Source organism: Camponotus floridanus, unplaced genomic scaffold (assembly GCF_003227725.1).
Source record: "Camponotus floridanus strain SB8 unplaced genomic scaffold, Cflo_v7.5 scaffold12, whole genome shotgun sequence".
Classification (NCBI taxonomy): domain Eukaryota; kingdom Metazoa; phylum Arthropoda; class Insecta; order Hymenoptera; family Formicidae; genus Camponotus; species Camponotus floridanus.
Window position 1 is genome coordinate 2,030,228 of NW_020229237.1, and position 20,093 is coordinate 2,050,320.

General features: G+C 23.6%; 1 protein-coding gene across 2 annotated transcripts; it reads right to left on the reverse strand.

Annotated features, from left to right (window-relative positions):
• Positions 1-683: 683 nt before the first annotated feature.
• On the reverse strand, positions 684-14,649 carry LOC105259010 (epidermal retinol dehydrogenase 2). 2 transcript variants are annotated; one of them, XM_011270664.3, is made up of 8 exons: positions 14,543-14,649; positions 11,692-12,131; positions 7,153-7,277; positions 6,115-6,225; positions 3,030-3,191; positions 2,777-2,859; positions 1,861-1,977; positions 684-1,798 (listed from the first exon to the last, which is right to left on the reverse strand). In XM_011270664.3, exons 2-8 carry the CDS (start codon positions 11,918-11,920, stop codon positions 1,594-1,596), a joined length of 1,032 nt encoding a protein of 343 aa, XP_011268966.1. In that variant the 5' UTR covers positions 11,921-12,131; positions 14,543-14,649; the 3' UTR covers positions 684-1,593. The 2 variants fall into 2 exon arrangements, with proteins under 2 accessions (XP_011268966.1, XP_011268965.1); XM_011270663.3 differs by having other exon boundaries at positions 14,453-14,649.
• Positions 14,650-20,093: the final 5,444 nt, after the last annotated feature.

Consider the following 20,093-nt stretch of genomic DNA (forward strand, 5'->3'; position numbering starts at 1 on the left):
AATGAAGTGAGATTGTACGTAGTTTTTATATAGTTTCGTTTACAAACACAAATACATATATATATATATATATATAATATATAATATAAATATTTATCTGAAAATTTCCCTCTATTAGAAATTATATATTCTAAATATTTGCTATAAAAAATGTACATTTATATATATTACTAATGTCACATTTTCCTAATGCCTTTATATCAATGTAACATATTATATTACGATTAGTTTATTATTTAAAACTATACTTTGGAGAATTGAAGCATAAAGCCGCGTGCAATCTTTATTATATATCGTTCGTTAAATTTGGCATACAATAATACCATTCATTCTTATATATGTAAATATTTTCTACATACATAGGACAATAATAAGAGTAGTGATCTTTACAAATTATGTAGAATTGTCAAACATTTGTATTATAGTTATGGTACAAGTACGCTTCTGCAATTCTATACATAGTATCAAATTAGATATTCTCGCTCTAATATAGTCGAACTTACATATCCTTAATATGCCAATTTCCTTTCAATGCATTTGCTTATTTTTTACCCCTAATTTACTCTGCATTAAGTCTATTTATTTTATTTATACTTTCTACATTTAGATTCTTCGTTCGCTCTTTCTCTCTCTCTTTCTCTAATATATATATATATATATATATATATATATATATATATGTATATATATTTTGTGGCAAAAAATTATAGAGAGTGCGAACAAAACAAATAGACTTAATGATGTATATAGGACGAATATGTATTATGCATTAATTGCATATGTAAAATTAAGAACAATTTTACTCACTTATTTGATGATGTCATGGTCACGTAATCACAAATGTACCAAATAACCAGTGAAGTAGTGACAAAGTGGCACAGAAAAAAATATTAAAGTATTGAGTTAAGAAAACGAACATTCGACTATATTATTCTTATATATCTACTACTGATGTTACTAGATTCAGTATCACATTTTTTTAAGAATATATTCACCTATTTTTCTTACTATATTTTACAATGAAAAAATAGAAGTAAAAAAGGATGTCATACAATAACAATGCATGACAAGAATCCCACAAATAATTTTAAATTTAGTCATCGATTTTTTTACTAAAATCACATTCAGAATACGAAATTATTATAAAATTTCATAGATATAATGTAGAATTGCTAGGAAATGAACATATATATTGTATTGTCCAAATTTTTAACAGAATTATAATGAATCTATCGCAATTATCTAATGACGAATCTTTAACAGAATTATAACGAATCTATCGCAATTGTCTAATGACATTTTAATTTTGTGCAAATATTAAACAAAACGTTCCAAGATAGATAGACACGATTTTGAAATAATTTACCGATATAATCGATACGAAATCATCGTATATATGGAAGCTTTTCTACATTTGCATTAAATGATTAAATCAATCGATCTCACAATATTTATTTTCTGACCGCTAAAATATAACTTGTAAGATCAGAAAAGATAAAACTAAAGGCCAATACACTAATACTTCATAAAGCAGAAATGAATTTGACAAAAAATATTTTAAACTAATATTAAAATCAAACAGACCGAAAAAGTTTAAGGTTTTCTTTCGCTGGAGATACGTCTGGCTAATTGTTGATGGATGGTTTTACCATTTTGATCTTTCGATGATGAAACAGCACACGGTTTTTCTGTTATAATTGTATCTGTAGATACACATGGTTCGCTATCAACATGGTTCGGTGAAGCATCTTTGACCAATCCACGAAGCAGCATAGCAGAACAAGACCACGGAAATAGCCTGTGTTTGAAATTATACAATTTGATCCATATGTGCGCAATAATATGTAATAAACTACTTACCATTTTAAAGCTAGCAGAACTTGTAAGTAGCTTGGAATAATGACATATTTCTCATTGCATCTCATTGCAGTTATAATTTTGTCAGCTACGACGTTTGGGCTCAGAGTTGGAACATATCTACATTATATTTCAAATATAACAATCTTTTTAAACTAATTACGTCAAATATATTTATGCGCGAAAAATACATTTATTCGATTAAAAATAATTAAAAAATATATAAAATATTCCATAATGTATTTAAATATAAAGAGAAAAGAAAAAGTATATACATTATAAATATCAAAATGCTAGCAAATTCAATTATGACTATGATTTTGATATGCTGCGTATTTATTAAATTTAATTTCTGGCAGCATAACAAAAATGAACCTTGTTTTTCTAGTGTGCAAAAATATAATTTTATTTAAATATAATAATTAATCAACTAACTAAATTGTTATTAAAAAAGAATTAAATATTTTGCATATAACATTTATAACTTAATATTAACTAACTACCATATACAGTAAACACAGACAAAAAATGATAAAATTAGCTGCAATAAATATCACTATCTGATTTATAAAAATTAATACTAAATCAGAAATCGATTTATGCATTGTTATGCATGTAAATGTAGTTATAGATCCGAGAGCACGCGTTCTACGCGATATCATTGACATACTTTTATCAATGATAATTCGAAAACTATTGTATTACAACTTTGAAATTTTTGTATTAGGATTTTTGATTCTATTTTATTTTTGGAATATAATGTTAAAATGTTATACAGAGAGATATTCTGTACATGTGTGTGTAAAAAAATAATATATTTTTATAAAATATAATTTTTAAATAAATTTCCGAAATTGTCAAAGCACTTAATTTGTGAGCCCTTGCATTAAATCATAAAAAATCATAATATATTATTTACCTTGATTGAACATCTTCGAACATACCGGTACTACGAATGAAATAAGGACAAATGACTGTTGTATTGATATCGTATCCTTCATACTAAAAGAATATAAATAATTGATTAGTTATTTAAAATTATAAATAAAGTATTTTTTTACATAATTATATAGCTAAAGTCTTAATCTATGCATTACAATTATAACTCATGTGTTAACAGTTACATAATAGGCTTGAGTTCGACTCATTATCAATAGACAAATTATGTCTACCTCAAGTTCCATTCGAAGAGCCTCGTCAAATCCCATAGCCGCAAATTTTGATGTACAATAATCTACCAATTTAGGAACTCCACATTGCCCAGCCAAACTCGCCACGCTCACGATATGCCCTTTATTATTCTTTAACATTGTTGGAAGAAAGGCCTTTACAGTCTAAAATTGCATTATGAAAAAATATTGTTATTATAATTAATAATTTTCACAGCATTTATTAACTTTATTAACTTTTTATTAACTTTATTGTCCATGACATTTACCATGACTTTTGATATATAAATTTGAAACTTATAAAAATTATTTTCTTTAAATTTAAGTTTAAGATTTTAAAAGGAAAATAAAAATAACATGTTGCGATTATTTAAGTAAACATTTTAAATGTGATTCAAAGATTATGGAAATTTTTATATTATTAACTTAAATTAAAAAATGCAAATATGTGAAAATCACAATGTGGAAATCAAATGAAAATGATCAACGACAAACTGATAAAAGATAAAAAACATATATTTTTAAATTATCCAGATTCTCTAATCAAAGAAATAACATCAAGTATAGTACTAACATTAATATTAGAACCAAACGTACAGATGGAGACAGAAATGCCTTCTTTCTATATAAAATTTGTAGAGGAATATCAGAATATAAGTATGTTTAATTTTTTCCTTTGTGTTTTAAATAGTGTTTCTAAGTTGCAAAATTTATTTTCATAAAAAATAAAAAATTTTAGTTAAAAATTGAGTTCTCAGATCACTAATATAGTTTTTCATTATTTGGTTAAGTGAGAGAAAAAGAGATAAAACTAGTAATATATGAATTCATTGAAATTTGCACGATAATATGACATACAAGCGAATGGAATCGCCAGTGAAGTAGGGAAGAGCATTGGAAAGTGGATGGCAAGATCCAACAGAAATGACCATGACATCGAGATGTAAAAGTCTACTATAACTGCCGCGCGGAGTTTCCTTCACGATGTTGTTAACCCACTTTTACGTTTGCTTTATTATGCCGAATATGTCATGCCTTTATTCAGTATTAATTTTTGTTCACATCTTAATTTTATTTATTTTTTATTTATTTAATATAAATATTTATTTTAATTTCTTTCTCTTGTCAATCTTGAGAATTAAACCGGATTAGAAATCCATAAAAGAAATTAGAAATCAAATTTCTGAATATTGTCTATTTATATTAATATTTTATTACAATAATGGAAATAAAAAAATATAATTTTATCATTGATTATAAAATTTCTTAAGAGAACTGAGATTTTTAAAAAGTAATAATATCGCTATTAATTAGTAAATTCTTTGACAGTATAATTATTTTCTTTAATTATTTGCTAAAATTGTTAAAAAATATCTAAAATTATACAACATAATTTGAGATTTAAGTTAGAAATTAAAATTCATAAATGGGACTTCAAGCATTCTGACCTACATTAAAATGTAAAATGATGAAGTTTAGAAAATAATATGAGGAATAAAAACACAATTTGCTATATCATTTTCTATTTTTTTACATAAAAAACTAGGAAAAATACTTGCATTAAAAGTCACGGTCATCTTCTTTTTTTTTATTATAAACAGATTAAACATTAATTCATATGACTTTATAAATTAAATTTTTTTTTAACATCATCTAACAACATGATAAGCTATTTTGTTTCTGACGCTGCAGGTAAATCTCATATTTAATCATCATTGATCTAACATTAAGATTATAATACAAAGATATAACAAATATTATTACGAATGAATTATCAACACAGATATACATTTTTTTTAATCTTATCAAATAATTTACATATTAAACCGAGATATCTATATATATGTATATGTACGTATACAAATGCACATATACATACATACATACATACATGGATATATATATATACATATATATGTATACACATTAAAATCTCTTAATAACATGCAGGTTGTGAACATAATAGCGCTATTATTTATAAATGTTTTTATGTTTTCATATTATTATGCAGCTTTACGAAGCTCTCATTAAAAATCTTAAAATAAACTAATTATCCTGAAAAAAACTAATTATCTTGAAACAAATCTTGAAAACAAACAAATTATTATCTCATATTATTATGTCATATATATACATACATATATATATATATATATATATATATATATAGAGAGAGAGAGAGAGAGAGAGAGAGAGAGAGAGAAAGAGAGAGAGAGAGAGAGAAATATGTTATCTTGACAAAATTATTTTATTCTACTAATTCGAATAGGCAACAATAAGATATTCTAATAAAATATATAGGAATAAAATCAATGGAATTCCTTTCTGCTAAAATTTCGAAGCAAATAAAAATTTGTAAGCGTATCAAATATTAAGGAATTTAAATTATTTGGCAAGCATATCATTAACTGGTGTATGTTGCAAGAGACTATAACATACAGAGACTACAACATGGCTTGCACCTATCTGACCGGTTCTTGCACCTGACCAGCGGCAACAAATAGGAGGGACGAAATGGAATGCCTCTCACCGCCAATTCTCCGCAATATATATACACACATTGAAAAACACACACACACACATGTTTCAATATGTATGTATGTGTGTGTATACAAATATATTTCTGTGTGTGTGCGTTTATGTATGTATGTGGATGAAACAATTTGTCTTTGAATTATATTCAAGATTCTTCAATTTAAACCAAAATCTCAAATTTGCAGCAAGTTGGATAATTCAAAACATCATCGCTTATGATATCACGGTTGAGTCACATCATTTCGAAATGAATTGCAAAATCATATTACAAAATCTATGAACAAGGGAATTAAGACATGCGAGACTTCTTTTCACGAATTTCATTTCTAAACGATATTTCGATTCGATATGTCTCTTTTCATCGTAAAAAGATTTTCAAATTATCAATATCTTTTAAACAGTTAATGCATTTCTGTGTGTATAAAAGTTTCTAAAGATGAAATAATATACGTTAATAAGATGTAATATTTTTAATATTTTGAAATATAAACAATATAATATATTATTTAAACTTTTAGTGATGGATTAATTTTAAATTAATATTTTTATTTACCCAAAAATGGCTCATGATGTTAACATCCATTGTTCTAATAATAAGTTTGTCCGGAGTGTCCAGAAATTTCATTCCCGTAACAATGCCTGCATTATTAATTAGTATCGTTACCTAAAAATAAAAGCACAAAAATTATTTATTCTTACCTAAAACAAAGTAATTATCATTTTGCATTTCACAATAAAAGTTAGTGTAAAAACGGAAAATAAATAATCATATATATATAATATTATATTTTATCATTGAACAGAGAGAACGAATAAAATTTTTTTTCTCGCAATTTTTAAAATCCATATATCGGCCTAACATATCACAACGTTATGAAGTAATATAAACTTTCATAATATCATCCACAGAGAAATACTTGTTGTGAGTGCTTCGTTGAATCATGCACTATTTGACTTTTAAGAATCTTTTTTTGCGTTTCGTCAAGTATTTGCGATCTATTTAGATTGCCAAGGTTAATATATGTATAAGTACAAATCCTATACTTCGCATTAAGAATTAAAAAATACATGAAAAGAAAATGCTCTCTAAATTATATAAAATTACAATAATAGGCGAATTTTAGACAAAAAGAATTTTAGATTCTTACACATTGATCTTTCTTACTACCTTAGTTTAAAATAATAATAATTTCAGTGAGTTTTATTTTCGTCAAGATTGTATATAAATGAAAAAAATATCAATTTTTATTATTTATTTGTAAATATATATGAAGATATCCATTTTCATATATTTTTGATGCACACATTTACATCTAAATTCAACAAAATTATATTAGTTTCAATTTCTTATGTATTACACACACACGCGCACGCGCGCGCGTGCGCGCACATGTGTATGTATATATACAAAACAATTATTAAACTATTGCATTAGTAAGGGATTGATAAATATATGTACACACACATACATACATCTATACATACATACATATATACATACATAATGCGCAGCATACTGAATCTATCTTTGTATTTCTATTCAGCATCAAAAAGATTATGAAAAATTCTTTTTTTTTAATTATGTTATTACCTTGCCAATTTCTTCCTCGATAATTTTGGCTTTTTTATATACATCCTCTCGATCGCATAAGTCGCAGACATAACCGTAACACGTACCTCCGACCGCCCGCACGAGTTTAATAGTTTCCTCGATGCCTGTAACAAAATAGAAATTTTTAATACTGCGATCTTACACTTTTTGTTTGATATATTTCAACAACGATTATACATTGTATGTACTGTGCTTAGAAAAAAAAATTTATATTGTGAAATATAAATAAAATATTAAGACTTTTCTTCTGCACTTGCAAGTTATATATGCAGAAGAAAAAGAGAAAGGCATTTTTATCTCTCGCGAAATCATTACTTTCTTAATTTAGATCTGTGTTCTATTATTATATACATAATACACAAGCGTGACTTCATTAACATTATCTTATTTTACAAAAAATAGCAATACATCTCATTACGATCTTTTCAAAACATTTTTAATTATATATTGCATAAATGCAATTATATCTCTTACATTAAAAAATAATGATATCCTACAAATATCCACAAGATTGTAAAACTCATAATAATAATTATTTATGGAATTTTGTGAGGATTCATAATTTTTGCAATTGTTCTAAAAAAATATATAAAAATATAATAATTATTTAATTATAAAATTTAAAACATTTCTTTAAACTATAATATATATTGATATTAAGACTTTTTATAATTAAATAATTATTACAATAAAAGCTCATCAAAGAGCATATCAATATTCTTTTTAAAATATAGTATATATAAAATTTGAATATAATTTGACTTTTTTTAAATATATATATATATATATATATATATATATATGCAAAAATTTCTAGATAGAAAGTACTGTCCTTATAGCTTCTTTTTCGTCTGATTGCTCGCCTAAATAGCAACTGCTCTCTTCACACACATCTGTTAGATAAAAAATGCTAATGCAATCATTTGCCACTGATACTTTCACTCCTATACAATCGATTTCTCTTAATAATATTTAAAATATATGAGCATTTACACTAAGAGACATTTTGTTTATATCTAAAATATAAAGGTAAAAAAGGATAAAAATGATTATCTGCGTTAATAAATAAATTTGCAATATATCTGCTTTCAAAATAACGAAGATAAATGAAGAGAAAGTTAAATTTGCATTTGCTATGTATATAAATATATCCAAAATTCGTGATAAATCTGAAATAATATTGTGTTACATAGGGCATACTCATTTGATATTTGATGTTTGTGACGGTTAACCAGTTTGCAAATTTAATTCAGCAGATCAGGTATACCTGTAGACCTTGAATATTATGCCACTTTTATTATCGAAACAGGAAACAGAATTGTACTATCCTTTACATAGTTTTTTATTAAAACAGATGTTAAAAAATGAAAATTTAATTTTGTTTAAGGCAACTTAATTGATAAATAGGAACGCTTAAAATTAAATATGGAAGTTAAATATAATAGTATCAAATACACAATTGCATCTTATTATAATAAAGCGAATACATATTTCAAGTACAATATAACTATAATTATTATATTAAATAGTTATTTATAATTAGTACAGATTCACGTATATATTTGATGAATATACCTAGTAGTAAATAATTAGTCAACATAATTAGTAATTTTATATATATATATATATATATATATATATATATATGTATGTATATGTATATGTATATATTAATTAATTGTTTCCAAATAAAAAGCTCCATGAATATTAATATCAAAAATGTAATATACACACATAATTTTTCTACTTTAAAAATTCTGTTAATATATTGCGCATTTAATTAATTGCACAAAAATGTTATTCCTATGCATTTTCAAAGCACTCACTTTTAAAAATGGCATGTAAAATCAATTATTGAAAGTATCAAAGTTTCTGTCACTTTCGCTAGTAACTGATTATTTCATTATATTTATTCATGAATAACTCTCTGTCAAAGCAGTATATATTTAACAATTTAAAGTATTTAAAAGTAGAGTAAATATATTTTATTCATTTAACGTGAATTTAGTAAACCCCTTAATTTAATTTTAACAAACAAAGAAAATGCTTTTAATATATTCTTATCATATGCTTTTAATTTTCGTATCGTATGCTTTTAATATATTCTTATCATGTTTACATCAACATATTACTGCATTAACAATAACAATGGCTGTTATTGTTGACTGCTCAAATATTCAGAGTCTTAGTATAAATAATTCTAAGTAAATAATTCCAGATTTTGTGTTTCTTAACTATAAATTTTTATATCAAATTTTGAGGGATAAAAAACATCATAACACGCTTATTTTTAATGATTGCCTTAAATTTAATTTTGTAATTCCGTAGACTAAATGAAATGTCATGTTTATGTATATATATATATATATATATATATATATATATATATATATATCGGCATACGATTATATTTTTATACATCGATAAAGATACTTCTGCTTTTTAATTTTATTTAACTATGTGAATGTTTCTATTAGTTATAGACGAATTACATTAATTTTTTTGATGACACATTATATAATAATATGTACCAAATTATTAGGATTGGCTTTTGGATTTAAGCGACATAAATTTTCTGCTTGATTGTTTGATGCTTCATGAAATGTATGTTTTAAACTTTGTATAATGTAATAGAAATGATATACATGTAATCATATAACATGTAATCATACAAAATTATAACTTTCAATTTTTTACGCGCGTTAGTCATATAATCAAAAAATATAATTAATACTATACTATGATTTAAAAGTGAAATTGATAAAGATTGATAAAAATTAATAATATATGATTGATCGATATGCATAAAGAAATCATAGAACGCAAATTGAGAATATTAACAACAGGTATCTTTCTTATATAATAACGATTAATTTTAATAACGATTAATTATTTTTAAAATTATAAAGCTTTTATAATTTTAATATTTTTGTATTGAAATTTTCGATTGTATCACTATTCTACAAACTTTATTAATAAATATAAAAATATTAAAAATATTTTTTTACATAACAACACGAACACATTTATGAATGTACTCGTGTCATTAATATTATAAATAATTATTAATTTTTATTAATATTATATGAATAATGTAATATTTATAATTAATGTGATAAAAATATAAAAACTCGGCAATTAAACACGTGACAATTTACACGCATACATATACAAGATGCACATACGCACATTTCTATTGATTTGGAGATTACTCAAAATAATGATTTTGATAGTATATGTTAAAATCAATATTAGGACTTATTAGGGATTATTCTGTATGCATATTTATCTACTACTTCTTATATTCCTTTCATGTATATATTTTTAAAATCGTATGCTTCGAAAATAATAATTTTATAAACTATAATCTGAGAAACATGTAAGTGATATTAATAATCTGCTCGCGTTTCACAGTGACCATGAAATTCGGAAGCTCAATGGGCCTTGCATTTATAGTGAGGCCTTCGGTCACATCTTCACTGTTCAGTTTTTATTGATCATCAATACTTCCTGAATACTTTCAATTTTGTGGCCTTCATTATGATTTCGTCATTATGCGTACGTATACGTGAAATGATTTTTTATATCAAGCAATATTATCAATAATAACTTATAAGTTTCGTATTAACAATTTATTTTACTTAAATACATATTTGATTTATTACAACATTATTTGAAGTGTATTGCTCAGTAATGTTTCTACAGCTTTTAACATTTTAAATGTTGATTTTATTGAACATTTAAAAGTATTATTTTTAAAAAAGATATGAGACTTTAGAAACTGATAAGATTTAGAACATCGATTACTTATACTTACTAAATCATATTTTTTATAATATGGCATAAAAAAGCTTGTAACAAAAGAATTTGTTCTTTACAAAAAATTGAAAATAGATATATTAAATATTCATAATTTTCATTGTTAATTCATGATATATATTGATTAAATTTTTTATATAATATATAATATAATATTATTACATAATATTAAAGTAAAAAAGTGTTTACGTGTTATATTATTAATTTTACTTAACTTTTTGTCATAATAGAAGCAATATTCTTGTTATTCATTGTATATCTGTATTGACATCACATACTATATCATTCAGTTCAAATATATTTTCTTTGTGGAATTATTAAAATTGCGTGTAAATTTTCTCAATACACTCGATCATATATCTCATAATAATATACAGACAGATTTTTATCTTATTGCATCAAATTTTTTAAGGAACACACACACATACACACACACGCATGCATACGCATATGTGTATAATTATTATTAAATAAGAAATATATTTTAATTTTATATAATTAAAAGACTAAAATTTCATTGGCTTAAATATTATTTATAATGTGGCGTGCACATAATTAAATATATATTTCATTGAACTTTTCAAGAATCTCGAATCAAATATATAGAATTTGAAATATATAGAATTCTCATGTTCTATAAATTAAATATTTAAAATTTTAGAATTTTTTTCGATTTACTAATTTGTTTTTTAATCTCACCGCTTTTATTTATATCCCAAACGATGACAATAGCACCGAGGTTGGCCAGCCTGAGAGAGAGAAGCCTGCCTAATCCACCACCACCCCCTGTCACAAGAGCGATTTCGCCATCTATGCTTTTCATCTTGTATCTTTTGGGTATAAATGACCTAATAATACCCTCCAATATTGCAATACCAGACAATACTAAGAAAACAATCACTTCCCCGATTGAACGTAAATACGTCATAATGATGCTGTATACGTGTATCCTATGCGCGTGTATAGAGTCGCGTAAATCCGACTTGAATAGTGAACTTATCGAATTTTTGACGCAGCTTTTCTGTGAACGACTGATCACTCAGGACACATTTCTCAAACTGATATTTTTATATAGAGATCGATTTAGAGTTTACGCAATAACCACCGATAATCATGCTGATTTATTGAGAAGCACATATCTGAAACATAAAAACATATAATCTTTATGATAATTTCTTTAAGATAATTACAACAAAAAACTAAATTAAATCCTCATTTATATTCATGATATTCAATATGATATTTGAATAATCTCAGATAGTAAAATGATATCTAAAAAACATTACATTAATATTAAAAACATTAAAAACTAAACATTACATTACATTAAAACATTAAACAATTAAAATTCGACATTATTATGTTATGACATTATTATTATGTTTTGGAATGATAAATGATATCTAACAGATTATTAATTATCCTAAAATAGCTTTTTATATTTTTTATATTTTATATTTTATAATTATAATTTATATAGTATATAGGAAAAAAATATTTTTTTAATACATATATTAATTTAGGGAAAATTAATATATGTAATATTTTATTTAAATTTTAACATACACACTCATATCATTAATCGTAATAATTTTGAACACTTTATATAACTTCCTCGACATTGAACTAATCAAATAGTTATGAACAGTTTCATCTTTTTATCTATTATGTAAATCCAGCATTATATAGTCTAAAAAAAATGAATTATTAAACTAATTATGATGAGCGTTTTGCTAATAAATCAAGAAGAGTATGAAAATAATATTAAACTATTAAAAGAATTTAATTATTAATATTGATTAACATTGTAAAACAAAATTAATTTTTTTATCTACAATGTATAATATATATACATATTATTTTATAGTTATATAAAATATACATATCATAATCACATCTTTTTAAGATACACAATTTAATATAAGTCATTTTCCAGAGAAAAAACATTTCTCGCTATACATATTAAAAAATATATGTTTTTATTGATAAAAGAATATTTTTTCTATTCACTAAAAATTCTTTTTAAAATGGTATATAGAATTTGAAAATATCAAATAATTTTAAATATCACAAAAACTGAGTAGAAATAAACAGTATGTTTCTTCTACAAAAAAAATGCAAATTAAAAAAAATTATTTTTTATTTTGATTGTATTTTAATTTTTTAATTTTAACATATACAAGTCCAAATGATAATAATTGCAAATGCAAATTAATAATATATTAATGCTTAATGTGATATCAAGCAATACATTAGCAATACGTACTCAAAAAAATTTCAGATTACGTAACATACAAAACACTCAAAACATTCTAATAAACATATCATTATCATTCACGTCATTAGTGTTGAATAGTATAATAAAAAAATAATGATTAATGAATAATGATAATGATAGAAATACGACAAGACATATGTGTGTGTATGTATAAAAATTATTATATCGCCTACAGCAATTTTTTCCTTATCTTATTGACATAACACATTTTTATTTATTTTCCGCTACGTATTTTTTTTATTGATCATTATTATATTATATTATATAGATAGCATTTAGAATCATATCTTTTTTATATAAAATTTTTTGACTTTAAAATTAATTTTTTAACTTTAAAATTAATTTCTTCAAATAGGCTTAGAACTTCAAAGTTTAATTAACCATTATATTAATTAATATATAATTAATAACTAAAAAAATATGTAATATTTTTTATAATATTGCGTAAAATCAAATGCACAATAAATCAAAATTACTAAGAATTTTTCTTTTGCAAATTATAAATATAGAAAAGATTAGAGCAAATTGATTTGCTATAATTGATTTGTATAAATTAAATATTTTGAATCACGTATACAGAGCATATTCACATTCTACACCTGCTGTGAATAGTAAATAAATAAATCTTTTTACTTATTGAAATATCAAATGATAATTGTTTAAGTTTTATTATATATACTTAATTGATTTTCATTATATAAATTCCTTATTTTCGATGCTACAATATTTTCTGCATTATGTTTTCTTAGTTATAGATTAATGATGAAGTGAGATTTACTAACTATTAACTAATTTTACTTATAACATTAATTTCTATAATTATATTCATAATCATATTGTAAAAATAGATAAAAGGAGTTGCAATTTAAAGTAATAAATGTGCAATGATTGTATATCGCATAATTTTATATATATATATATATATATATATATATATATATATAATTTTTAATTATATATATATAACGAGATTCATTTATATATTATATTTAATATGTACATATTGCATATATAATTTTAAATTATAACTAACTTTGTCCGGATAAAAGAAATTATTATCTGCTTCATATTGAAAATAAGAATTACAATAATGATTACAAGAATTAAATGTAAAAAATAAGATTACGTAAAAAATTTAATGATTTAATTCAAATTAATAATTCTAATGGTACATATTCTCACCTATTGATAATAACCACATATGCAAAATCACATTAAAATAGAACCATCAAAATAATGTTAATTCGTACGCATGTATATGAACATATTTACACGATACAAGACGTAAAAGATAGCGAGTCTTCCCGGTACGTCGTCCAACGGTCGTTGGTATACTAAATGGAACGTGTTGCTTCGGTTGCGCCTTCACTTTGGACTGATCGCCGAGCCAACGAGAACGTATCTCATTGCAAATCGTGTGCGTGTATATGTATGTGTATTATGCGTACCCCCGTACCCTAGTGATAGCAAGATATGTGTGTGTCATTATTGTATTGCTACACAATAACTAATACATAAAATAAAATGCACAAGAAAGTAGTCTTTTTGTATGTTCGTATTGATTTTAATATCAATAAAAAATTTATTAGTATTAAAAGAATAAAAATAAATGTTACATAAAAATAAATAACAGCAATATATACAACCTTGAGATATAATAAAGTGAGTTATACTCTTGAGTTATAATAAAAAAAAGAATTAATGTCGCGAAATTACTCGTAGTTTTAAAATAAAGGATATTAGTTGCCTATGAGAACTATGTAATATATCATATATAAATTTTTATATAATATAGTCATATAAATTTTTATATTGTTGTCTCAAGTTATCCTGCATATTAAAATGTTAAAATAAGATAATCAAACGGAATAAATATAAAATATTTTATATTTTTGTGTTTCGATATAAAATATATTATAAAATATATATATATATTATAAAATACATTTATGCTACGATGTATGTGCGTTGTTATTCTATACATGCGACGTGAATAAACGATTATCTAAAATAATTTATAATTGACTTTAAAGTCTTAAATTTTATATTTTTGTGTACATATGTAGTTGCAAAAACTACACATTTTTTTTAACCAAATATGTATTTTTTTACACCAATTGATTCTTTTCTTTATTTTGTGCATTGAAGTAAAATTATTCGAAAATAAATAATTTTACAAAATATGTCATGGTTATGTAAAATTATGTAAAATTAAAGTATATACATGTACATATGTAAAATTAAAGTATATATATATATGTGTGTAAAATTAAAGTAAATACATATATAAAATATCTGATAAAATATAATTTTTGATCATCATATCTTTATAACTTTTTGCGTCGAATATTGCAAGAAATTTATTTATAGTATATGACAAAGTTAAGGTTAATATATAAAAAAATTAGGTTGATCTTGAAAATGGCTTTAGTTAAAATTCAAGCTCATAACTTTTTTCCTCTCAAAATCTTAATTAAATTTTGTCTCAAAATTTTTGTACGATTAAGTTTAAAAGATATAACCATTTTCATTAAAATGAGACACCATGTATACGTACACATATAGAGTGTCCTAAAATTCGCAACTAAAGATATTATAGCAAAGTCCTTGAAAATTAAATACAAGAGTTATTTCCAAGAGATTTTTTACTCCAAGTAGCTGTACTTGAGATATAAAAATTTAAAATTAATTAATTTCATAGAATACATACAATCTCTTGTTTATGCTTTCGTGCATCATTATTAACACACGACTCATAAATAAATTATCGTCTAAATATAGTTTATAATTGGCTTTAAACGTTTCCCACACAGCACATGTAGATTCTGAGAATATTCTAAGAATAACAAAAAAATATATTGCGTATATTCTAGGAATATTCGAAATATGTACTGCGATATATTAAGTACGTACTAAGAATACTACTGACTATGTCCAAATTTTCTTACTTCTTAGTACATACTGAGGATAATCTTTTAGTACATAAGAAGTATATCCACAGAATATTTTAAGTATGTTATTAGTACACATATGATATATGTATAATATACGTATAATATACTCAAGACATTCTACGGATATACTAAATAATCTTTTTAATATTCTGAATCCCAACCAGGAATCCAGAACAACTAAACTTCTAAACAATTTTAAATTAAGTCAGTTTATTATAAATTAAATTGACTAAAAGAGAAAAAAGAAGAAACTTTGTAACTCATGTTAGTACCAGTCCTTTATTTCTATTTCACCAAAAATTAAATACGAGTTTGGTAGCGCGCGTAACGGCAAAATGAGAAAACACATGCAATATTATAGAATATCTTGAAAATATACGAGAAAGAATATATTAATACGAGATATTCAAAGTATATTCTGAGAATATATGAAAAATAATACACAACAAGAGATGTTATAGGATTATTCTCAGTATATTACATCTGTAACGTATATTTATAATATGAGTATAGAATATTCGAATGATATCATATGCTGTTAGGGTTATAACTCAAAAACTATTATTTCAACTATTATTTCAAAGAAAAAATTAATAAATAAATTTTTTATTTCTTTGTAAGTAAACTTTCCAAATAAAAATTCCAAATAAAAATGATTCCAAATAAAAATGTTTAGTAGATTAATTTTGTTTTATGAATTAAATAATTGAATTATTCAAGTCATGTAGTGAAATAGCACACTATGCAGGGGTTTGATATACTATAATGAAGCTATCTTCATTTTTGTTAAATTCAGGATCGTAGTGAGATCTTAATTTTTTTTACTTTAAATGTGTCTATAGAAAAATTATTATATAAAATACAATATTTTCTATTATGCAACTTTTCAAGAAATTTTTCTCTAATTCTTATAGTTTCTAAAATATTAAAGATGCTAATTTAATTTTTTTACTTTTCTTTTTTTTTATTGATTTCTGTATACACACAGACACAACAAATCATGCATGTATAAAATCATGCATATATATGTATAATATTTTATTTAATTTATTTGCTTTATATGTAATTATAAAAAACGTTATAATGTATATATGAATTATAAAGTAAATAAATTGTTATAGTTATAAATCTTAGTGAGTTTTGTTATTTTACTGATAGTTTTGCTGAAAATATTTATTAAACGAATATTTATATAAAATAATAGCAATGTTTTTCCCAGCATATATAAAAAAGCATATATATGTAAATGTAACATCCAATATTGTCATATTTCTAAGGATAGGATATTATTATTCTCATCACGTAACTCATATTAAAATTTAATACATAAGAATTATAGTTTTTAACCTTTTGATTAGCTTGATATTTAATTCTTAAAAAAAGATATCGAACAAGCGTGCCAAAGTATATATAGTAAATATAATTCTCTGTTGTACAATTTTTTTTAACATACGCAATAAAGATTTTGATATTGTTCGTATCGTTCTCCATAATTATGTCATATGTATTCATGGCAGGCTTGCTCATTATAGTGTTTTGAAATAATTAACGACTACGTGACAAAAAGTTTATCGTGTAAATGAAGGTTCCCTCCTTCTTTTCTTTATTTCATATTCTTTAAGCTCATTGTATATGACAACATAATATTGCATATATTTTCATAACATTAATATAACATTGTTCTTATACTTTTGTCTTCTCTTCTTGAATCAATTGTGACCTCGTTTGGCAATCCTTTCACCAATTTCAGGCAAAGGAATATTTCTATTTTCAATTTACGTACTTTTTCAATGTTTAAGATGAAATTATAAAATGTTACATATTAAAATTAATTTCAATAATTCTTCGATTTATCTTGAAAAAATATATTATTTTTCAAAACATCTCATAGATAATATTCCTTTCAGCAAATTTAATATATGTATGTTCAAACATAAAAATATATGAAATATAATTTAGTCTATCATAATTTGTGGAGAAGGTGGTCAATGTATTTTTCGTATTTAATTAGAAGACTAGTTTTCTAGGGAAGAGATTATTAACCATACACTCAATATTCACCAAAAACAGCTTAACTTAGCGTAATATCAAATGACAAAAAATAATGTAAAATTATTATGATAAAAAATTTAGCTGATAGAAACTTGTGCAATGTTTTTTGAAAATATATTTTATCTTTTTATTATATGTGTGTAATGTACTGTTATAAAAGCCTTTTATATAAACGATTTAAAATATACACATAACAAGAATATACACATTACAAAAATTATTACAAATTTTTAAAATTATTACAAATTATTAAATATATAAAATGCATATAGATCAAAATATATATACATCTGTCATATACATATGTTACAATGCATACAATAAATATATATGTATTAAAAGAAGATATATAGAATTTTGTCTTAAATTTAATCCTGAATTATAGATTGTTTAAAGTTTAAAGCATCCTTAACACACTATTTTTAACTAATGTAATAAAAATAAAAACTTTAGTTAAATAAATAACACTAACTAATGAGAGCAAAGAAAAAATTATTAAGATTGCAGAATTATTTAAAAAAAATACATAAAGTTGAATAAATTTTATTAATATTTCTGCTTTAAAAAATCGATAAGAAATAATAAAAAGATTTAAATTTTATTCAAATTTTACATAAATTTATTAGGCTGTTATTTCAATTAGACATACTTCTAATGATAGAAAAGCTATCTATTTCTTTCGTTTTTAATTAGATTTTCTTCTTGAATTATAAGACACACACACACACACACACACACAGACACACTTGCTACTTGTACAAATACATATATTTTAGTTTTACACATATTTTCTTTTGTGAACGCGCACGTGTTGAGAAGTGTAGGCGTGTGTTTGTGTGTATGTATAAAGTATTTAAAAATAGTCGGAACTTATGTACAAAACAATTAACAGCTTACCAAAAAAATTAATAGCTTTTATCACTTTAGAGATAATTTCTTGCGGTATTTATGCAAAAATTTCAACGCGATTATAACGGAAGCAATGACTAGATTTAACGTTCACTCTTAATCTTATCGGATTTAATATAATGCTGTGTAACTCAATAATAAAATTTTACTATGTATTACATTATAAATATATAATGTAATATATTTTAATAATTTATATACTTTTTTTTAATATTCAATCAAACTCTACCTATAGTAAATTTGAAATAAAAAGCGTTTAATTTATTAAATCAAGAAAAGGAATGCAAACGTTGAGAATAATTTTTAAAACGTTCCATTCTTTCAAGAAAATGCAGTTTAAAAGATTTGTCGTGGAAGAAAGTTTATAACGTATATATATTGCCGTTATTGCGTGCAATGTAATCACAGGTCATACACCGGAACAGAGTTTCACTTTACTCGTTTTAACCGCATTTTCTTACACTATCTGTATTTGAAATAAAACTATATAGAATAATACACATATGTCTCTATATTTTAAATAGAAAGAAAAACTTAACTGTGTGTGTGTGCATGGTATTAAACAAGAAGTAAATCTCTCTCTCTTTCTCTCTCTCTCTCTCTCTCTCTCTCTCTCTCTCTCTCTCTCTCTCTCTCTCTCTCTCTCTTTCTGTCCCTAATAATTCTTAAAACTAATGATCCTTAGGAATAGTATACGAAATTGGTAACATAATATATCTTGTTGACCCTGACCATGAAGATATAATTGGAGAAATATAAAGTTTATATAAATAGTAATAAAAGCTTATATAAAGTATGTTATTATATATGATCATTAAAATATCTCTTGTAATATTTCTTGCTATAATATTTTGTTTTAACATAGCTGATGTTTCTACATACAAAAACAACACAATAAATATTTTACA

Coding starts and splice junctions, on each gene's coding strand:
- LOC105259010 (XM_011270664.3), bottom strand. CDS start 11,920: ATGACGTATTTACGTTCAATCGGGGAAGTGATTGTTTTCTTAGTATTG. Junction 6,226..7,152: donor TCGAGGAAGAAATTGGCAAG/GTAATAACATAA, acceptor TTTTATTTTTAG/GTAACGATACTAATTAATAA. Junction 1,799..1,860: donor GTTCTGCTAGCTTTAAAATG/GTAAGTAGTTTA, acceptor TTTCAAACACAG/GCTATTTCCGTGGTCTTGTT.